A 24,143-nucleotide genomic window follows, 5' to 3' on the forward strand; every position below is an offset into this window, starting at 1 on the left:
TGCAGGTCCTTCTAGTTGTGGGATGTGGGATGCTGCTTCAACGTGGCCTGACGAACGGTGCCATGTCCGCGCCCAGGATCCGAATCCTGGGCTGCCGCAGCAGAGCGCGCGAACTTAACCACTCGGCCACGGAGCCGGCCCCCAGATGAGATTTTTAAACGAAGCCATGAAAGATAGAATGCGACGTCTAAGCTGAGATATCAGAACATTTTTCATTAGATTCCTTTTGTTTAGAAGTTAATAAAGCCTTTTGCTAGTTTCAAGAAAAATCCAACCAGCTGATTTGATAGGAAGAGGTCTACCTGCCCAAGGCCAAAGAAAATTGAATTGACATGGTGGCAGTGGTATTAGCATCTGTAGGGGACCGGGCACTCATTCCTTTTTCAGTGTTAAAAGTTGAATCTAGCCCAAAGATGATCTAAGAGCATCAATAACAAGGATAATCTTGGAACAAAAACGGGCCACCAGTGTCATTCAAAGCAGAGGGTAAAAATGGCAGTGTGGTCCTAACGACAAGTGTGTTTATGTGAAAGGATGTCGATCCATTTTACCAGCAAATAATCTTTAGAAGTCAAGGAAGTAAATTGTTTGTATTCCTTTATCTCTGAGGTCTATAGTAGAAGAAACTTAATAGCTTTCTTATCTCACCCTTTAATGCCCTTAAACACATCAACTTTTATTGCATTCTGTTTTGTTATAAAACACTTTGATTTATTTACTTCTTCATTTTGTACTTTTAAAAGAGTACTCTCAGTGGACTGTAGTAAAATTCCAAATGTAAAAGCAGTCCTAAATATTAAAGAGCATCATAAATCACAAGGAATATTTCTTCCAGTCCTAATATTTTTCAAAAATAGTTTTCAAGTGACTTTGTATTTTAACTTAAAATATTCAAGGTAGTGTGCAGAAAGGTTTCTTCTGATTTGCAAGTAGTAATGTCATTTTCATATACTAGCTATAATAATATAAAATATTTATGTGCCAATAAGATTCGTAGAAACTTGCAAAATCAAGCAGGAAAACAAGAAAATAATGGTTCAACAAAAGCTCTTTAGAATCAATGCCCACAGATCTGATGTTTGGTTCTAGTTGAGAACATATGTGTCTCTTACCAGTAGGAAATTGTCACACCTTCGTTGTATCTTTATCCCATGCTGAATTGTTCTATAAGGAAGACCAAAATTAGGCAAGATTTATCACAGTATTGTAAGATCCCCATAACTGGAAATGTGCAGACGACAGCACCTTCTTTCTCATCATTCTTTCAACCATTTTTATTGCACCCCTTCTGTATGCCTAAGCTAGAGTAACTAAGCTAGAGTCTGACAATATCAAGAGGAAATTATATAGTCCCCATTCAATAAGAAACTCAGAATTAGCAATATCATAGGTTGAGAGATGGGAGCATAGCAAAGGAGACAAGAAATAGAGAGAAAACTTCTACTTGACCGACCTGTAGGATTGGAGAATGTGTTGCAGGAGATATCTCTTGTCCTGAGCTTTGAAGCATAAATAGGAGGTCTCCAGGTGGAAAAAGCACTAAAAGTGTTAAAAAGTTTCCAAAGAGAGAAGAGCATGTGCAAAGTCCCAGAGGTCAGAGAGAAAATTGCACATTTGGAATTATGAAAGAATTCATCATGGCTGGGGTATAAGGATGCAAAGTCTTAATAATTGGGCACACCTGGATTTAAATCTCAGCTTTGCCGTTCATCAGCTGTGATATCTTGGGCAAGTCATACTGAAACAGGAGAATACCTATTTTCAGGAAGGCTTGGTGCAATGCAATGATACTATGTATGTAGGACCAGTCGTACAGTGCCTGGCTTGTAACACATTCAGTAAGGGCTAGTGAAATGGTGATGATGATTTTAGATAAAAATGATAATTTGATATTGGTTCGTGTTATGACTGGTTCCTAGGAACATGAGTTTTTAATTACTGGTCTGATTCTCATAGTGTAGTGGCTGTGAGTACAGGTTCTGGAGTCAGCTTGCAGGGGTTTCAGTTCCAACTCTGCAGTTTCTTTGCTCTGCACCTGGAGCAAGGCACTTAATCTCTCTAATCCTCGGACTGCTGCTCGATTGGAAAAGGTCAGCAAGCACGGTATCTACCTCGCAGAGTGGTTGTCGTGATTACGTGAGACCCCGCACGTAAGGCTTAGTACACTGCGTGAGAGAGTACGTAATATAATGATATATCTTAGCACTTATTTTTACTTCCTTATTCATATTATCATTGGATTTATTATTCCCCTAGTTTTAAAAATCCGTTTTCAAATTAAAAATAATAAAAGCAGTTTTAAAACTTTGGAAAATAAAGAAAGGTGGAAAAAATAATCAAAACACTCATAAGCTTAACATTTGTTGTTAATGCCATCAAGTCAGCTCCGACTCCTGGCGACCCTATGAATGAGTGATGTTCACAATGTCCTGTCCTCAACAGCCCTACTCAGCTCCTGTAGGTTCATGCCTGTATCCTTCTCTATGAGTCAATCCATCTCGTAACTATAGCATAATATTTTCGTGAGTTTTCTTAGAATATACCCTCACTCCCGTACAGTAATTTTTCCATTTATAAACTTTTAAAACCATAGCTGAAACACATTGCACATCCAACTTTGTAACCTTTTTTCTTTATTGCTCATCATCACTTCAGAAGCATTTCCCTCATTGTTGCATAGGTTTCACAGCCATAATTTGAATGACTACATAAATGTCCATCAAACAGAAGCATCAGAGTTTTCTGAATCAGTCTCCTCTCTTACATTTGGGTTGTTTTTAATTTATCACACAAGGAAGCGGGCAGGAGGAGAGTCGGTATTGAGCTATATGATGAGAAGGAACCAAAATGTATGGGCACTGGAATCCTCTGGGCCCTGCAGTCTCGGTTGCCTGACCTCCTCTCAGCGCTCAGCCACCTGGGGTGGAAGCAGAGAAAGGGCCAGTGATCCAGGCTGGGATTTTGCAGGGATAATTTAAAAAAAAATTCATGCTGTGTGTAAGATCCCTCCTATGTAATAACTTAGTGTCCTGTGTGACTTTTTTTTTTTCAGTACTCTCTGGGCCTCCGATTCACGGTTCCACGGCTTGAGAAAACCAACGTTAGCATTAACTTTGATCTCCAAATCAAAAGGTTAGACTTTAAAATACCTAACGCTTAATGTTAAAGAGATCCATAGTGAAATGAATGCCACTGGTCAAGCTCCTTCACCTTAAAAGCTCTTCTGAAATTAGAACCCAGACTTTTCCCAGACTGTTTTTCTTTGTTTTTCTCAGTTATTTCAGTTTTTCAATATTTTTGTTTTTTAAAAGGAGATTGCATGCTGTAGGCCAAGTTATGAGAGTAAAATTTTGTCCTGGGCACCTCCCTCTCGTCTTCACCTCCCTTCTTGCTCCTTCTGACACACGTCTTCTCCCACCCACACCCACCCCCCTCCACACCCCTGCCATGCTCTCACCTGGGGTCAGCCAAGCCGTAAGAACAAAATTTCTGCAAAAACCCATAGATTTTACATTTGCAATCTTGAAGTCTCCTAACTTTTCAAGAACGAGTGAGTCTCTGATGGTTTAATTGTGAGCATGAAGGCAGAATGCAGATGAGACCATATACTCAGAGGGCAGGGCCTTCCCTGGCACCTGTAAGCTAGGCCTTGTAGGTGGCTGCCCCCTTTTGTAAGGCTGACCCTGTTCAAGGATTCAAGTGTGACTTTACCCTTTCACCATCTAGTCTATTTGCTCCTTCATGGTCAAAAATAATATTTCACGAGTACGAAGACTCGGAGAAAGCAGTGTACATGAGGGTCAGGAATTCCCAATTTTGGACTTCAACTCATCCAATAATCGGATCAGTTTAATGGCTCTAGACTCATATTAAAAGAAAAGGAAATTGAATGAATATAACATATGAGAGTCCTATTCATGAGACATTGCTTTCGGATAAATGTAAATATATGTAGAAGGACACCCTGGGAGGTGTATATATCATTTTGTCATCTGCAATTTAAAAAGTTTGAAAAACACTGCTATAGACAGCACATGCAGACCTTCCATAGCTAATTTATAACTTGCCCAGTGTGTTCTAATATGAAAATGACTCGGAAGTCAGCATCTACAATTTGGTTCTCAAATGCTAGTGTGCAATATGGTTAACCTCTAAACATACCTTCTGTCCTACAAGAAGAAGTTGTCATCACAGTGTGATGACTTTTAGAATAATTATTTTGAGCAATGGATTATTTTTTAATAGCAACTTCAATTGGAAATTTAGGATTTTTTTAAAAATATATGAACTCTATAAGAGTGTAGATTTTAAAAAATCTTCAACCTATGTCACAAACCACATCCCCCAAACTTCATGCTAGATTTTTAGGAAGGAAGGTTTTCTGACTTACCCTCAGTGTCCTTTTTTGACCTTAATTAGGTCTTTTTTGAATTTAACTTAAATATTTTCTGCTGAATCTTAGAGATTTATTTTATTTATTTGAGAGGTGAGCATTTATCTGCATGCTGGCATTCTCCAAAGACATAAGTAAGTATTTAATAGATGGTTTGCATCCATTTTAAATGTTTAAAGGACAAGTAAATTAAACCAAGCTCTGAAGTCTAAAACTTTTGACCATATTGACCACTGTTACCCACATTTAATGCCCTTTTCCACAAATAGAACCCAAAAGAAAAATGGGCTTTATAAATTAATAAACTTAAAATATTTAGTGTTACCAAATGTTTGCATTAAGTGATCTCTCCAGGCCCTAGCTCTGGGTGACATATAAACATTTTCCTCCCTGTGTGGAGCGGGTCTCAGCAATTCCCACGTTCAAACAGGTCATTGTGAGCATCGCTAACGTTGCTTCCTCGGTTATGGTGAAATGTTGCTTCCTCGGTTATGGTGAAATGAACACCATATTGTCTTTGTTGACATTGCAAAGACCACAGAAAGCATAAAGGGAGTGCTTTCTAGAAATAGAAAATAGGAAATAGGAAACAATAAGGAAAAAAATAAAATTGCATCAGAGCAGTAAGTGAAAAACATGTTTATGTCTGGTGTACAACATAGTGTGTAGTCATGGAGAGGAAATTCATCATTCGTTGCGTAGAACTAGCACCGACAGTAAAAAGAGCTCAGCATCCAGGGCGGTGATGGATTGCTTGTTTGAATGTAGTGGTAGTATTAGGGAGGGAGGTTTCCTTCCAGGAAAGAGGTCAAAATAGCACCTAAGTTATGTATCAAGCCTGGTGTCTTTCTCACCAGAAGATTTTGTTGACACCCCTGGTTGCAGGACCAAGTGTCATGGCAAGTGTGGGTGACACAAGATGATTTTGATCATCTGAGTCTGCCATTGCTTTTGTTGCATTTCAAAACAGCCTCTGTAAGCCTCACATTAGACTGCTGTACCGAGACAATTTCAGTGCTTGACATCTATTTACATTTTCAGGGTGTTGCGAGTAATGAACATCGTGTTATTTCAACCACTTGGAAACAAAATGCAGTAGAATTATGGGATAACTTAAATGAAACTTTTTTTCCCCATTGTTCTAATTTCCACTGCTGCAAAGCGGTAGTGAATTAGAAAATAGAACAAAGTTGGGGTAATTTGTGGAACAATTAGACTTAAATTTCCAAACTAAAGAGTTCTCTGTAATGCATTTGGAACCACAAAGTCTGCAACAAGTGGATTTAGTTAATGAGTTCTTAGTGGGAAGTAATTCAGAATCCTGCCTTTAAAAAAAAAAACACCCTTTTAGTTGACTGATCCTCCCCAGATGTGTTAGTAATAAAGTGGCCTGGACGCTGGGGTTCAAACTTTGGTGAACAGGTCCCTCTAGGCTCATCACCAGCTTAGCAGCGATACCCCGTTACAGGAAATGAGCCTGACATTTGCCTGTTTATGTCTTTTATGTGTGTTTGCAGTTTCAGTTGCTTATCAGTCTATACAATCGAACAGGACTTTTCAAAAGCCTGGTGGGAACAATTCTGTCTCCTCCTCCTTTGAAAGCAGGCTTTTCTCATATCTTTTCCAGCTCCCACGTTTGGAAAGCTTTAAGAGCTAGTCAGGACATATACCCCATTACCATCATCACAGTATGAGAGCCTGTCCATTGAATCTGCGTGAGATTCGATAATGAAAAAAAGGGGGCTTTCTCTTCTTAATGAGACCTGAATATAAACATGACCCGTTAGTGGTGGTGTGGCCACGTCTCAGTATGCTAAAAGCTGCGTAATCCTTTGGGATGTTAGGGTGACTTCGATGAAAGCACAGTAGGACAATAAATGCAAATGGCGTCTGCATCCAAAGCTTAGTTACTGGTCAAACCTCTTGGGAGACATGGTTCGTTTTCCTTACAGCACTGGCTGCTTAACGCATGCATTTTTTAAGTTCAATTTCATAGCCAATTGTATTTGCTTGAGAGAAAGAAACAGCAAACTTAAAAATAATTTTGCCACTGTTGAAAGCAATATTATTAAACATACACCTTCTATTTTGAGATTCTTGGTGTACTTGACAAACATCCGTGTCATCTCCTAATTGCCTTTGTCTGAACTGCCCAACTTCCTGGGGTCTTGGTTCTTCTCACCATTGACTGTGCTTCTAATTTATTCACCCTACCCCACCCTAGTCAGCCAGTGAGCATGCAGTGAGTGTACACTTATTTTAATATTACTTAAGAAATAAACTGTAAGGAAGATAAATTTGCTGCCAAAACAATGTATGATATGATGCATTCCAGAACCGAATGCAAATGCTTTTTCCATTATGTGCTGCTCTTGGATTATTCATGCCAGTTCTCCTCTTTATTAATTAGCATGGAAAATCGGGAGTTGACTGTGTTGTCCTTTCCCATTTGATGGGCAAAGAACATAATGCACAGAGAAATTAAGGAATGTGTCCAAGACAGAAATTGTAAAATGAACTCAGCTCGCTGACTTTTTGGTTTAGCCATTGAACCAAAAAAGTGTTAGCTTCTCTTGATATCTGTTATATTTTCAGATAAGGTATCTCCTCGTGGAAAGTTCTTACATTACTCTTGATCATAGAGGATCTCAGCATTTCTGTTTACAAATGGTTATGATTTTGTAAAGTGAATATGCCATTGTTTTCTCAATGATCATATTGGCGATATGTGTTGCACTTGTGATATACAGAATGTTTTTATGAGCATACATTATAGTAACATGTCTGAGAAAATATATTTCAATCATATGTCACTGTGTTTTAGTTCCAACAAGGACAACCCAGATAGCAATTTTGTGAGCCTGCAAATCAACATCACTGCCGTAGCTCAAGTAGAAATAAGAGGGTAAGTAACAAACAAGATATTGTAGTAGTTATACTATAATAATAGCTTTCTTTAGGTAAGAGTTATGATAAAATACTAGTAAAAACTATATGGACTTTTCCTACTGCAGTGGAGATCACAGTTCACTCCAGTTATAAATTTTCATCCTTTTCTACCCATCGTTAGCTTTCCATTGGAAAGCAGAGTAAACTTTGTATGATAATTAGCTCTCAGGATATCAAAACAAGAGATTGTGTTATTCCCCAAACTGACGGTTCAGTAATCAAACTATAAAAACTAGGGATAAGAAGCCTGTTAAAATAGACAACTGCATGATTGCCTGAAAATCTCACTTCTCCAATAATTATTTAAGCATCATGAAAATTCAGCCTCACCGTAGCACATCTTGGGTTTAATACATGGCTAACTCTTAGATGCAAAAGTCAATGGGATCTACATTTTCCATCTTTTTCCTTCTGTCCTTTTCCTTGATGAGGGTGCCAATAAGTAATCGAGACACAGGAGGACAGCAGTCAACTAAAAGGCTTGGAATAACTACCATCTGGGAAATCCATGCATGGAGGAAAAAGAGAAATCAGAAATGGACTGCATGTAGTTATTATCCTGCACAAGCATGGGCTACATTGATTTTATTATAATTCTTGTTTCTTTATAACAATGAAGGACTTGGCAAAAAATGTCAGCTGGTGTTTGGGGCTGCATTGTCATTGGGGCTCAGCAACCCCAGTTCCCTTTCCTTTTCCATATGTCCTGAGTGGTTCACACTCCTCCATGATGGCAACTATAGATTTCTACACTCAGAGCCATTGTCACCTTGCATTCTCTTACTGCCGCCCCGGCTGCTTTCAATGGGGAGGTGCGCTGTCTGCTGTCCTGGTACCACCGAGAATATTAGTAATACCTAACATTTATTGATACTTTCATGTGCTACCCCAACATGGTAGCACATCTTAATATGTACTAGTATCTTCGCTGTACAAGTGAGGAATTTTGGCACAAGGAGTTGAAGGCTACACAGCTAGGAAGTGGGGAGCTAACACATAAACACAGGCAGTCTGTCTCCAGGCACATGTTTATAAATGATCATGCCATACAGCCTATGAGATAGAGTTCTTTGAACCTTATCAAATAAAATCTTATTTTGTGTGAGCCTCTGTGATTTTTTTCATCCAAATGAGTGTTTTTGACATTCACCCATGAAGTGCATGTGCCTATAGTTCATTCATTTTAATTGCGGAAGAATATAACATTGTAAAGCTATACCACAACGTCTTTATCCATTCTACTCGTGGCAAACATTTAGGGGTTTTCTTTTTTCTTTTTTACAGACTTTCTTGTGTATACATCTCCTGGCATACACGCAGAAGAGTGTCAGAGGGTATATGCTTAGAGGTGGAATGTCAGGATCAGAGAGTATACACTATCTAACTTTAATATATAATATCAAACTGTTTTTTCAAATTAATTACACCAAATTACAGTCCCATAAGAGGTGGATGAAAGTTTTCATGGCTCCATATTATTAACTAACTCTCAAAATGGTCCAGTTTTTAATTTTGAGCCAATCCAATAGATAAGAAGTAGTATCTAGCTGAAGGTTTAATTTGCTGCTCCCTGATTTCTAAAGGAGATTGAGCTGCTTTTTTGTGTGTTTGTTGACTCTATTTTTCCCAGCCAAGGAAATTTCTGTTCATTTTTTTTGCACACATTTCTCTTAACAGGCTTGAGTTTTTCTGATTAGTTCAGAGGCATTCTTTTATATTCTAGAGTTTAGACACTAATCCTTTGTCGGTTATATATATTACAAATATCTTTTCACAAACTATGGAGTTTGACGGTTTTTTTAAAGTCAGGTTTATTGAGGTGTAAATTACATAAAGTAAAACTCACCCTTTTTTAGGTGTGCAGTTTGAAGAGTGATGACACCATGAGAACATTCAATATAAAACAGCTCCATCACTCCACATAATTCCTCCATGCTCCTTTGTAGTCAACCCTTCCACCACCCCCACGCCCTGGCAACTCTGATCTATTTTCTGTTGCTATAGTTTTGTCTTTTCCAGGAAACTGTATAAATATACAGAATGTAGCCTTTGCGTCTGGCTTCTTTCACTTTGCATAATGCATTTGTAAAACATCCACGTTCTTGCATGTGTCAGTAGTCTGTTTCTTTATTGTTCCCGACTGACTGATATGATGTGAGCAAACCTCCACGTGAATCACATTGTTGGCCTTTCTGATGTGGGCAACCCCTACCCTAAATCATATTGTTGGAATATTCAGTGTGAGCCAAGCTGTTCAGGTAATGATACTCCTTCCTTTCGATCATAAAATTTTGAGAGCTTGGAGCTTACCTCCCAGAAGCTGAAGGCAAAGGCCAGACCTCTTTTTGGGCAAAGTTAAATTGTTTACTATGTAGTTATGACTTTTATTTCTTTTTCTTCTCCTACTGCATAGGCTAGCACTGCCAATGCAGACTGAATAGAAGCAGTGAGAGGAGACATCTTTGTCTTGTTCTTGGATCCTGTCTTGATCTTAAGAGGAAAACATCCAGTCTTTTACCATTAAGTCTGATATTAGCTGCAAGGATTTTGTAGATGCCTTTATCAAGTTGAGGATGCTCCCTTTTTTCCTACTTTTCTTGAGAATTTCTAACATGAATGTGTATTCAGCTTTGTCAAAGGTGTTCTCTGTGTCTCTGAAGATGATTAAATGGTTTATCCTTTTTTGTCTATTAAAGTAGTGACTTGACAAATTTTTGTTTCTGAATTTTAAACCAAACTTGCATTCTGGGGAAGAAGCACACTTAACCATCATGGTTATCCTTTTCATATATTGCAGGATTCCACTTGCTAAAATTTTTTTAGTGACTTTTGCCTATATGTTCATGAGAAATATTGATCTGTACTGTTCTTACAATATCTTTCTGTGATTTTGGTTTCAGCGGGTTGCTAGCTCCATAAAATAAGTTGGAAGTATTCCTCCATCTGCTCTATTTTCTGAAAGAATTTGTATAGAATTGGTATTATTGCTTCCTTAAATAGTTGGTAAAATTCACCAGTAATGCCATCTGAGCCTGGACTTTCTTGGGTTTTGTTTGGTTTTTTGGCTGTTTTTATAGGGAAATTTTTAACGATTCAATTTCATTCTTAGATGGAAGGCTATTCATATTATCTGTTTCTACTCAAAGGGGCTTTGGGACTTTGTCTTTCAAGGAATTTGTCTGTTTCATCTAAGTTATTACATGTTTTGGCATAAAGTTGTTTTTCTATTCTCTCATTTTCCATTTAACGTCTGTAGGTCCTCTGCTGATGTCCCCTCATCAATCTTGGCAATTCGTATCTTCTCCCCACTTTTTTTTCCTCCTGATCAGTCTGGCTAGAGGTTAGTGATCTTTTCAAAGAACCAGTTTTTTGTTTCATCAGTCTTTCTTTCTTTCTTTCTTTCTTTCTTTGATTGGTTGTGTTGCTTTTGGTTTTGTTTCCTATTCCATTGGTTTCTGTTTTTGCCATTATTATTTCCTTCCTTCTGCTCACCTTGGGTTGGATTTTCTTGTCTTTTTCTAGTTCCTCTATGTAGAAATTAGATCATTGTTTGGAGACCTCTCTCCTTTACTTGCACAAGCATTTAGCACTGTAAACTTCCCTTTAACAACTGCTTTAGCTGGATACCAAAATGTTGATATATTGAGTTGTCATTATAACTCAGCTCAAAATATTTTTTTAATTTCCTTTGTGATTTCTCCTTTAATTCATGAGCTGACTCAAAGGAGGTGACTTGTTTGATTTACAGGTATTTGGAGCTAATCTAGATGTTTCATTTTTGTGCATTTCTAATTTAATTCCCCCCTTCTTCTCTTGATGAGAACAAACACTATTTTAAAAAATTAGAGAAGAAAACACAAACATTATTTTTTACTATCTTATTTTTATATCTTTTTTAAAATTTACAACTAGTGGATATGAAATTTTGTCTCCTTCTTTAAGTTTAGCTTATGTTTGTTTTCTAACCAAAAATAAATTGAAATTGTTTCTTAATTCCAAAATAAATTTTAAATTGGGAATGGTTTTTGTTCCGTAGGCATAATTCAGTCCAAGGCAACTAAGAGCTTAATGTAATTGTATTTATTCTCACATTTCCATTTTATTAGATTAATATTTTTAGATGTATCCTGCTATCACTTGTAATACCAATGTTTCGAGGTAAAAAAAAAAAAGAAGGAAATTTTCTATTTGTTCTTCCAATAAGCAAAACAGGTAATTAAAATTATATTTCTCATTGTGAGTGCAATTAGTTTAATTGCTAGATTAATGTCCAAGAATTTACCACAGTTTATTCTCTAAGATAGTGTTAAAGTTCTTTTTTAGCCATTTTACAAAGGAAAACTCTTTCTTCCAAACACTCACTGAAAACATTGGTTCCAGTGTTTAATTCTTCAAGGGACAAAGAGCTACTGTGTTGAAAATCTTCCATGTTCAGTCTTCAGGAAAATCTAATTTTGGTTTGGCCAATGTGTTTACTCCAATGTATGTTATCATGCAACTCTCTCTCACAGTTCTTTTTTTAATTTACTGCCATTTCTATAATTTTAAAAGTAAACTCAAATGGATTTATTTCTTTGAATGGGAAAAGAAGTGGTGAGAATTGTCCCACTTCGTTTCAAAGCCAGGAAATGTCAACACTGTCTTTAAGCAGATTTATACATCATTTGCTGGAACAAAGGATTAATTTAGCATGGGTCTGTAAGAGGTAAATTTGGCCATAAGAGGCAGTGGCACATATACTGAGCTCACCAAGAGTAATAAAATTTGCGTCCTCTATAAAATAATCGGGATTGACTGGGTTTTGTTAAGAGGGACTACAATAATGAATAACCATGGTCTATATAGATACTCTCCACAGCAGGTACAGCCAACGTTGTTCTTACAATAAATGATACTCTTTGCTATTTGGGACTAACAGGGTTTGAAAACAGAGTTATGAAAATAGGTTCACACCATACTACCAAATCATCAGATTTGAACTTCTTGGTAGCACATAGACTGACTTCTCAAAAGCTGAATTCCTTGCTTCCCTTTAAATCCCTTCCTAATGTCCAGTGTTACCACTGAGTACCCCAATCTTATTAGTCGAGGGTCTCAGTGGAATAACGCTCCATCCTCCGTCTTACAATGTGAGGACTATTCAGTGTGGGTTGTTAGTTTACAGCACTGGCTGTTCCTCCTAGGCTAATTAGTTGTTTATGTTCTTGCTTCCTTGCTTGCTTCCTTCTTTCTAAAAAAATAAATAACTTTGAAAACAGTGAACAGTGTTTCACTTATTTAGTTGGGATCTTTAGAGAGTCATTCTTTGCCCTGCTTTCCCTAGATTTGAAAAGGTCTTAGAGGTAGATAACTGATTTTTTTTTTTTTTTTTTTTTTGGTAAAGAAGATTGGCCCTGAGCTAACATCTGTGCCAATCTTCCTCTATTTTATGTGGGATGCCACCACAGCATGGCTTAATAAGCGGTGTTAGGTGCGTACCTGGGATCTGAACCTGTGAAGCCAGGGCCACTGAAGCGGAAAGCATGAACTTAACCACTACGCCACCAGGCTGGCCCTGTAGATAACTGATTTTTGTGAACCATATTTTTTGAGTTTTTGCCATGCCCTGTGATAGATATTATGTTTCTTTATAGAATTCTATTCGATTTTGTTACAGAAATGGGCCAGGAAGTTTCTTTAACTTGTGTTTTCTGAACCCACCGCAGCTCAGTGGCCCCTGTGGTGCATTGCATATTGGAAATGAGTGGATGGTACTCAGTAAACCTGAGTTCTAGCTTTCACGTGCAACTAACCTTCTACATTCCTGGACATCAGTTTTCCTTTCATGTGTAAAATGAGGGGTTTTGAATACATTGTCTCTACAGCTCCCTCTGAGATCTAAATTTATGGTTCTGTGGTCCTAGAGGATTTAGGACTAGTCCTGCAGGATTGATGACCATAAGAACAAAATTTCTCAGAGAAAATGTGCCCAGCTTCTGTTGTATATTTGTTCTCTATGCAAAAAAAAGAAAGTTCCCTAGAGCTTCACAATGGACGTGGAGCATGGAATCAACTCTCTGTTGCCAAGCTAAGAGCAAAGTAAAGATTGGGATGGTGAGGTCATCCAGACCCCCTGAGAATGGTCCCCTAGCTCTCTGGGCTTACCTCTGAGGAAAGCAACCTGCCATGTTCTGTACTGTTCTCGTCACCCAGTCCCCTATGTTTGATCTGAACAGGATTTAATCAAATCAAGTCGGAAAGAGAGCATGGCATGACAGCAAACCAATCTAAGGGTAGAGAATGCTGACATATGAGCCCAGGAAGCTGTTCCCTGCCCTTTTTATTGAATAGTTGCACATTAAGGGTGAATACAAAGGGCTTTACAATTTAGTAACATTTCTGTGGGTTGTCAGTTTGAAAAATCGATTTCTCCAACTCACCCCTAGAAGTCAATGCAGCCAAATTAACTTTGACCAGAAGAATTTGAGATGTTTTCCAATCATTTGTGGTGTACAACCCAAAGAGTTTATCATAATTTTCCAGATGAGGAAATAGAGACACACAGAAATTAAATTATTTGCCTTGGGGGTCAGAATTTAACCCCATAAATTTTGCTTTCTGCTTCCGAAAAGGATTACCCAGAGGGGAAGATAAAGATAACGTTTGAAGTTGTTAGAGGCTGTGTTGATTACTGGATACCTTAAAAGGGCATTTCAGACATCTGATTGCCAAATAAGGTGTTTTCTGTTGAAGTTACTTTTAGCTGAAGGTCTAGGAGTTCTTTTAAAGATACCCTTTACCTAAAAATTGTTAGAAAACATTGGGTCTTTGGAGAATTATCCTTTTTAAGATTATCTAAAAATAAGAATTTGGTTTGTAATCAGTTTTTAATATAGAATAATACCATGTATTGTGTTTGAGTAATCCAGCGCTCACTCTCCAGGTGTAAGTTGCAAGCAAAAATATTTATGTATCAGTTAATATCCTATTTACCTGATTACACCATTTACCTCTCTCTCTCACCTTGAGATATCTGTAAGACAACTCTAGAACTCAAACAGGATTTATTTTGTTTTGACTCTAGTCTTGGCCTTGTGAGAGGTATGGCTGCATTAATGGAAAAGCAAAGAAATCTAAGAAGGAGAAATATACAAATGGCCATGTTTCTACTCCGAAGTAGTTAACTAGAAACTATATTTCTTCACAACTGGACATTTAGTGCACCACACAGAATTCTAAATTTTTACTCACAAAAAAAATCCGATTACTTGATATGGCTTAAAGCAGGAGTTATATATCCTATATATGCACACACACGCTCTTACAGAGGATCTACAGATAAATGTATATATTTATATATCTATCTGTTAAATTTATCCATCTCAGCTTGGGAATGCTCTTCGCTCTGCCCCCTAGTGCCCAAGAGATCAGATGCCATAAAATAGTCAATCCTTGAGCTAGAGACCAGTAATTAAGAGCCTAAGCTAAATGTTTCAGACCCTTCACTATTGCTTTAGTTACTTTGCTGAACATCACTGTCAACGCTTTTTTCCTTATAGGCAATATCTATTCAAATAAATTGAGCGCCACTTTTGTCCCCTGCTGTTAGTGTACTGTGCGCTAGTGAAGCATTCTTTACATGCGCCATCACCAGCGATTAACCTAACGTTCCGTGTTTCAGAGTATCCCACCCCCCACAGATTGTTCTGCCCATTCATAACTGGGAACCAGAAGAGGAACCTCGCAAAGAGGAGGGAGTTGGACCGTTGGTGGAACATATTTATGAGGTAGCTATTGTCTCTGTTGAAGTTGTGTTAGGGGTTTATTTTTATGCGCTTTACTAATAAACTCTTCGTAGCATTTTAAAAACCCTCAATCCAAGATCTGAGCTTTATATACTGCCTGGATTGGTGCTGTTATGCTATTATATTGCAAGGGTAGTGGTAAGATGTCTTGTTAAGTAACCATTATACGATTACTTGCTTTTTAGTGGTGAGAGACATTGTATAGTGAGAAACAATTTATCTTGTTTCTGTTCTTTTTTTTTTTTGAGGAAGATTAACCCTGAGCTAACATCTACTGCCAATCCTCCCCTTTTGGCTGAGGAAGATTGGCCCTGAGCTAACATCTGTGCCCATCTTCCTCTGCTTTATATGCAGGATGCCTGCCGCAGCATGGCTTGTCTAGCCGTGCATGGGTCCACACCCGGGATCCCAACCGGCAAACCGCAGGCGCCAAAGCAGAAAGCATGAACTCAACCACTTTGCCACTGGGCCCACCTCTTCTTTCCGTTCTTTTTCAAGTGTTCTTTGTTTCTTCTCTTTTTAATGTTTGCACAGCCTAAGCATAAAAATGACTAGCTTCCTAGCCTTTATTTCGCTTCTTCGTACATTTTCAGATATCCTTAAAACCTATGCACCTCTTAGACTGAAGGTCACCAGCCAGAAGGTACCAGACAGAGAAAATTTTATGGATTATTCACTACTGTACAAAAAAATGCATGCATAATATATAATATGAGTGGATGGTAGATAGATAAGAATAATTTTACTGTTCATTCAAATAACTCAAATCAGACATGAATAACTTATTCTGAGAGTTGAAATAGTCCATTGATTGGTAAAATATTTTCCAGGAGCAAACCAGTGGCTCATGAAAAAGCCCTGAAGATCTTTTCCCACTTCCAGTGTTAAACTATAAATAGAGAAGAGCTTTGTTGACACGTATTCTGAAACATTCAAATTTTTTACAGTTAGAAACCAAGATATAGTAAAGAATTAGTTTAATAGTTGTCCTTTTTTTAAAAAAATAAATTAAATGCTATCAGTAGAGAGTAGTTATTACTAGTCATTTTCAAGGGGCCAGGAATGGAATTTTGGTAAAAACGATGTTCCAAGCCATTTTCTGTTTGAGGGTCCTTCTTGATTAATGCCCTCTGTCCCTTTCCTATGTAACTCATACCACTGACCTAATAATTGACTATGACTTTTATCTCAAGCTACAAGGGACATGAATAGCATTCTCTAAGGTTAACAAGAAAGCCATTTCAAAACTGATGAGCTGTTTACACATATGGGAAAGAAGCATCCACTCCTGTACAGTGTTAACATGGAAATCTCTGTCATCAGCCCAACCTGGGTTTCGAATCAGGAGCCCTTGTCCAAAGCTGGATCAAAGTTTTGCCTAAGCTCTCTTGATAGCATATAGATAAGACAGTCCCCAAGGCCACTCGGATTAAGAACCTCACTGGATAAAATGCTACCAAATAATTTATTCAATGTTGTGCGCACCAGTTCCTGCTTAAGGATGGTGAAACTTTAAAGTCTGAAAACATATTCCAACCCAGTCCTTCTCAGGACAGCCCTGGTTCTAATCTTAGCATAAACGGATCATAAAATTTTAGGGGAATAACCAGTAGTGCCAAAAACAGTCATCGAATGTTTCTTACATGTTAATCTCATGTCTCGGAATATAGTGTTATCGATAGATGCCACATTGCTGTGATAATGTGGATTAAATGAGCCAACTAATAAGCAAAACCAAGTGTAAGTTGTTTATTGACCATTATAATTGTCAGAACTATGAAAAAAAGACAAGAAGTTCTCTGCCAACTTTGAAGTGAATTTTCAAAGCCACAGTAAATTTAAATACACTTCAGGTTTTTCGAAAGCTGTTTTGTGTCCTGTGAGTACAGGATTCATATGTTCAAAATGTTCATCTCTTTATGAGATGTGGCCTTTCTTTTCTCGAGATTCGTTGATTAAAACCGAAGGAGCTCAGCTTTGAAATGCACACTTGAAGTGAACTGTGGTGAGCCTCACCGTCTTTGGCATGTGATGGATAGCCATTTTTCCAGAGGGTGAAAAAGAGTCCATCCCATATGGTTGCAATTGACAAGTCAGTAGTCAGGAAAGAGGCAGATTTCAATGTAAAAAAAAGAATAACCAGGTTTTGAAAGCATATAATTAACATTGCATTTCTCGCACAGCGATCAAATTAATATAAATTTGGGGTAAACATCACAGTTATCAGACATGGTTAATGTGGTCTTTGCTAAGGAAATCTGCCCTTAGAGCTTCCCAGATTGAAGAGTCCTCTGTAAGCACATCAGCAGCACATCTTGTTTCTGAGCTTCTCTTTTCCTCTTTCCACATGCTCTTTACACGCTGTTATACACTCTATTATACACTCTCTTTTGCCCTCTCTTTTCCTATTTCCACATTCATAGTCCAGATGACTTAAAACCAAAAATGTGCTCTTTTTAGAATGGATACAGAACATAAGGAGTTTGGTTTCGTCTTCCTGCCTTGTGCTGTACATTACACAATGTGTTTCTTGCTTGTAGTTGCATAATATTGGACCAAGCAGCATCAGTGACACCCTGCTAGAGGTGGGCTGGCCATTCTCTGCCCGGGATGAATTTCTCCTCTACATTTTTCACATTCAAACTCTGGGACCTCTGCGATGTCAAACAAATCCTGATATCAACCCACAGGATATAAAGGTAGGAGCCTAGTCTAACCGGCGGCTTTATTTTTTATGATAAGGAAAAAATAAAAACAGTGGCTTGTAGGAAAAAAAAAAGCAAAGTAATTATAAGTTACTTCAATGGTAATTGGACTTTTTCTTTTAGTGTTATAGTTAAAATGCCAGATCTAACTTAAAATATCACTCCTAGAAATTTCTCTTAGTTTTATTCCTCATGAAAAAGCTGTCATTTATTTAGCCTGTTTCAAGGCCTTTTGCACATGGTTTGACTGACAGCACAACCAAACCCAAATCATAAATAGACATGTCATGTTTTGGAGAATTCATACAAAATGCTATTTTTAAAGTCTTTTTGGTATATTGCCAAAAGACATAGGGTCTTTGCCAAAAAGGGCTTTTCCAGATGTTGCCGATAGCAAGCGGTGAAATGCGGTAATTTGCCAAAGCCAATCTCTATGCCCAGAGAACCCCCGGACTGTCACTTTCAGGAGCCCGTTCTCTACTGCAGCTTCTCGAGAAGCCTAGAGCAGTGCATCTCCAATTCTGAGCTGTGTGTGAGTCAGCTGGAGGTCTGTTAAACCGCAGGGTCTGGGGTGGGGTTTGAGATTCTGCCTCGCTGTAAACCGCCCACTGATATTCACGCTGCTGGTTTGCTGGTCACACTTCAACTAATGAGGAGCTCAAGTGTCCTTGGCGCTGATGCCATCCAGATTAAGATCCAAATTTGGCTTCAGGTTCCTTCTGGGAAGGAAGGAAATTAATTTACATAAGCCCTTGCAAATGTCATATTTGAATTAAAAAAAATTTTGTTCATCAGATGTTGCCTTCAAAAGAGAACTTCAGTTAAGTGAGAACATTGTCTTAGCTCCAGAGACACAGTGTCTGGACCCATTGGAAATGGTGCAGAGGGCAGGCGTCGTGAAATACCAGCTCAACCATCTGGGGTACAGGGCTGCCTCTACTGGCAGCCAGTGGCCCTGGGACATTGCTTGTTATGAAAGGCTTTCATTTTCAACCCAACGTGCCTTCTATTCAAAGAGAGGAGGACTAGAAGAGGGTTCAGTATTAAAGGATTATGGGTCAACAAGCCTTCTTCTTTATGGGGAGGTGATAAATAAGGCCACTTGTATTCCACAAAATTATTTAAAATACTTCCTCTCTGGAATATTTTTCCATTTCCTCTCTCTTTGCTTTTCATTGAGATGATTTTAACATCTCCAAGGCCAGTAACTTATTATAAAATAACATCTTCAGATGTTAACTTACAACATCTAAGTGATTAAAGCTTTCACCCATCCTGCTCTGTAGTTAACAGACTCCGCTTCAGTCATAGATTCTTGGAGCACATGATTCTTCAGAAGGTTCCTTACTCTCCCCAGTGTGATGTTTAGTTTCTCTCTGACGCTATTTATATGTGTTTGTATATATTATGTAACTTGTTTAATGTGCACCATGTTGGTTGTGAGTTATTTTTTCTTTGTTGCAATTAACAATCATTTACCGTGCCTGGAAGGGTACCAATAGATAACGTGCCTTCAGTGTTGACAGATTCGTGCAAACTGGATGGGAGTGTATGCAAAGCACCGGGATTCCCTGCTACCTAGTTGTTCTGTAAAGTATAGGCTTCCATTGGAAGTCTGTCAGAGGCTAGCAATTTTTGAAATGCAACTTAATTACACTTTTGTTTACAGAACTCTCAATCTGTGGAAGTTGAATTGAAGAAGATTTAATTACAATATGAAGTACTAATAGCTCCCTAAAATAACAAATTATAACTCACGAGTTCTTGAAATTCTGAATTCATGAAAAACTTGAAATGTTTTTACTTTCAGGTTCTCAAAGTACTTTTACCTATATTTCATAGAACCAGAGAGTCCAAAAGAGGTTTTTATCAATAAACAGATTTTAAAACTTGATTGTCAGTATATTTTATACCAGCAGCTATAAACAATTGAGAGTACTTGAAAATTATTTTCCTTTTAAGATATTAAATAATTTCTTGGCGAATTCGCTTTTAATTTATTTGGCAATTTATTTCTTCCTAGATAATGCAAAGCTAACCAATCTGTTTTCTGTCTTAAATATGAAATTAGTAAAGAACAAATTATTTATTGTATCTTGTTATCTCGAACAGAATAGGTCTGGGAAATTTTTTAATTTAATGTCAATTTCAGATTCTTGCATCAAAGCTAATTACTGTTGTTTTTTTTTAATTGGAATAAATAGTTTTGCTTTTAAATATCTATAGTTATTTTTTTTAACTTGATTCTTTAACTAAGAAGCAGAGAGTGGGTAGTTTTAGTAAAAGGAATGGGGGGGCAGAAATATATTTGTATAGGCAAAAATTAAATCCTAATCTTAAATCTTCCGCACTGAGTAGACGAAGATAAAATTCCTTACTACAGTCACACGTCACTTAACGACGGGGGTACGTTGTGAGAAATGCATTGTTAGGTGATTTTGTCATTGTGCAAACATCACAGAGTGTGCTTACACAAACCTAGATGGCATAGCCTACTGCACACCCAGGCTGTATGGTACATCCATCATACGCGGTCCATCATATATGCAGTCCATCATATATGCGGTCCATCATTGACCAAAATGTTATGCAGCACATGACTGTATTTGGTTCTTCAATTTCCTTATAAACAGAGGATACGTAGTGAGTTCTTCTTAAAACCTCTCCATCCGTGAGTAGTCCATTTTCTCCAGTCCTTTCTGAGGATGCTCCACTCCCCACTTGGATAGCCACTAAAATATCCCAGACTAAGCGCAGACCTGTCAGAGGGGCAACTACCACCTCAACTTCCTAAAGTCCCTCTGGAGGATTTTCAAAGTTCCCCACCATGTTTTCCTCTCCAGCCCTTCGGTTGATTTCCTTTCTGCAAAATCCCTCTGGCTCGCGTTCACTTAGGCTTTTTCAGTCAACTTCTCCCTTCCACATTTATTCTCGTTTGTGACCGCTTAGCCACTGAAAGTAGCTCCCTCTTTCCCTGCCTCATTCCAACTCTCACAAATTTCTAAGGAAATTTGCTTACGAAAAGGAAACCATCCAGATTTCCTCAGAAACGTTTTCTAGGCCACCCACTCCACAGAACCAGTGCCACCAACTCTAAAACCTTTGAAATTCCCCAGATATTCCTGCAGAATCCCCACAACGTCTCCACATAATTTCTCATTTCCGTCTAATTAAACCTACCAGCATTTAATATTACTTAACAGGATGATTTTTTTCTATTTTTTAAAATTACTTATATAGCAACCGACCTGGTTTTATTTTTTATTGCAAGTACATCGTTTTACGCATCAAAGCCATATTGTGGAGAAAGTAGGTTTGTTTGTGGGCTGGCCCGAGAACTGAACCTCTATTTAAAAGATTGTTTCTAAAGAGAAATGCATTCTGAGTGCCAAACATCTAGCCTAAAAACTTCTGAAATAACAACCCGTCTATAAATTGAACTTGCGTTCCAAATATGGCTCCCCCTCCCATAAACCTCAGAGTCTGATTAGGCCTGAATGGGGTTCAGTTTTCACAATAGTAACTAGTACCGTTTGGTTATCCCACCTTACCCTAACGTCCCCAAGGTTTGAAGAACAGACACTGACTGCCTTTGGAAGCCGCCACCATGATCGTTCTGGAACCTGTGGCTGTTTTAAGAGACAATGGGCATCCACCCACATCCACCTCACTTGTTGCCCAAATACAGAGCATCAGAGACTTAATTGGAGGGTGGGGTTGGGGATAAGGACACCCTCAGATGCCACTAGACGTCAATCAGTTTTTATTTAAATACTTGCCTCAAAGCAGGCTTTGTGGGGATTCACTTAGCCTACTTCGTCAACACTGTTCAAACGTCTGATCACGAGGGTAAATAGAATCATGGAGAGATGATGAGGTTCAGGAAAAGCTGAGCGAGCTGCACAGACCACAGAGGCGCCCAGCTCAAGCAAGCATGGAGATGTGGCAGGGCCCTGGCTGCCTTCACTCCTACTGTCACTTTTGCCTCCCAATGAAATGGTTGCTGTCTTTGGTTTTCTGTTCCTCCCATGATAGTTTCACTTCGTCAAGTTCATTTCTCTGTCTTTGGTAAATTTTGAGGCATAAGCAGATCGCCACGAAAGTTCTGCCTCCAGGCTTCGTGATCCAGGTCAGAGATAGAGGATTTAATGGCAGTTTCTCCACATTCTACCATCTAAAACATTTTGAAACATTCAACTGTCTGCAGCATTCAGACAAATCCATTAAATCTAATTCATTCCAGATCCTTCTTGGAATAAAATTTTAGAGTTGAGTAAAGTATTTCTCAACTATTCTAAAGGCAGTAAAATAATGATTTCAAACTACTAATTTTCTCATTTTGGTGGACCCTATCCTGGGGTTTGGAGAGTCCTTCAAACAGGCTATGATCTCTAGATAAGATGTTGTTGAAAAAGTAAACACTATGTAGGAACCAAAGTTGCATAGAGAGTAAAGGATTTTTTTAAATTGGCAAGATATCGCAATGAACAGCCAAGTGTGAGATGCTGGGAGAAAAGTCTATGGAATGTAAGACTGTACCGAGGAGAGGAAGACAAATGAGATGTTCAAATTCAACCTGTTAAGGTCACAATACAACATTCTGGGCCTAAGTTCAAGGAACAGGAATCCTGAGGTAGAAATGACCTGACAGATTAGACTAGAATGACCGTAGCAAGAGAGAAAGCCAGTGTTTTGGAAAGAACTGTCTTTGGAGCCATGGAAAACAGGAAGTTACAACTGAGAACTCGTCTCCTGAACAAGACCACTCCCGCAGGAAGTCCAAATTACCACCAGATAGCGCAGACACGGAAAGCAGAAACTCAGAAACCCTTCATCAAGGATTACAGCCCTGCAGACCATTGTTCGTTTTTTTTTTCAATCAATGAGCCCACAGACAGTGGCTTGGCCTGGCAAATTTGCATAGTTTTGTCTTATCCTTAAGAGAATTTTCTTCCTTCGTAACTGCCTCCATTTACTTACTGCTTCTTGTTAATTCAGAATTCGGGGACACGTTACTTTCTAGAATAACATCTCCCAACTTTCTCTCTCTCTCAGAAATGCTCCCTCTGATAGAAGAATTTCACTCACCTTTTAACTTTTGCTTTTTACTTTCTTTGCCTATGGGTCCAACTTTTAGCCACCAAAGAGAATACACTCTCTGGGGTCAATTTCTCTGCCTTATCTTCTATTTAAGAAGGTCTTCAGGTCCTCATGTATATTTTAAAATGTGAAAACCCATGTCCAACAGCTAAGAAAAGCTTCAGAATCACCAATGGAGTGAATCAATTCTTTTAGTTATGTTTTGCATGAACTTTTCAGGATGTAAAAAAATGGTGTTTTTCTCTCCCAGCCAACCCTTAACATTTATGTCTTAAGAAAAGTCTACATGGTAGGCTGACCTCCTGGGCTTGTCTCTACTTGCATTTGATTACAGACGAAGAGTTATGTGGGAGAAGTCCACTGTCTCTTGTGTGCTTAGAAATACCTGAAATCCGAAGACAAATTACAAACAAGAAAAAGCATGTGCGTTGGGTTTGCTTGGGTTCGCAGAGCTCTTAATTTTATTTCACTCAACTCCTTTCTTCAAAAGCTGCATTTCCAACTGAATTGTGTGTTCCGGCTCCACAGTATCCCTTTAACCCATCAATTTAAACCTATACCGAAGCGAAGAGTTATGAAAATAGAAAACTCCTGTTGGGGTCAAAATCTGAGTAGCAGCTGGGGAAGGACCATATTTACTAACAATTGTTTCCTTATTGCAGAAAGGAGCAATTTGCAGATTTGTTCTGAAGACATTTTAGTGCTTACCACCAGCTTGTCATTGCACTTAGCAAATTATACCCTGAGCTGAATGTCTGTCTAACATGGGTGCTAAGTGGCCAGCTCCCCTCATCTCTAATTATTTCAGATTCAGGAAAAACATGAACTGTGGGTTCATGAACAATTGTGAAATAGATTCCAAAACTTCATCTGGACAATAGACTCTAACTATTGTTTACACTTCTTGGCTATCTTCTTCCTTGTGTTTTGTTTTTTGGGTTTTATTTTTGTTTTTGTATTTTGAAATAATTTCTGGAATGCCATTTGAGAAAACTGGCTTGCAAGCTTTTTGAAGACTTTCTGATAATGCTATTTGAGAGTGGCATTCCTCTATTTGTAAAACAATGTTGCTAAAAGAAAGAAACATTTTATCAACCCCTGCTATGAGATACATTCATTCTCTAGCTCAGAGCAAGTCTTGTGTTTTACTGAGACCATTTGTAAATATTTATGAATGATCGTCTACCGGGGGCCACTACTCTAGGATGTGTC

General features: G+C 38.2%; 1 protein-coding gene across 1 annotated transcript in view; it reads left to right on the forward strand.

The window, feature by feature from the left end:
* Positions 1-24,143, forward strand: part of ITGA8 (integrin subunit alpha 8) — a 166,457-nt gene that overhangs the window by 115,448 nt on the left and 26,866 nt on the right. The window contains exons 22-25 of the mRNA XM_046679408.1: positions 3,053-3,132; positions 7,218-7,298; positions 15,003-15,108; positions 17,667-17,825. Of these exons, the coding sequence (XP_046535364.1) occupies positions 3,053-3,132; positions 7,218-7,298; positions 15,003-15,108; positions 17,667-17,825 (426 nt within the window). The remainder of the gene's footprint in view (positions 1-3,052; positions 3,133-7,217; positions 7,299-15,002; positions 15,109-17,666; positions 17,826-24,143) is intronic.

This window comes from Equus quagga, chromosome 12 (assembly GCF_021613505.1).
Source record: "Equus quagga isolate Etosha38 chromosome 12, UCLA_HA_Equagga_1.0, whole genome shotgun sequence".
Classification (NCBI taxonomy): Eukaryota; Metazoa; Chordata; class Mammalia; order Perissodactyla; family Equidae; genus Equus; species Equus quagga.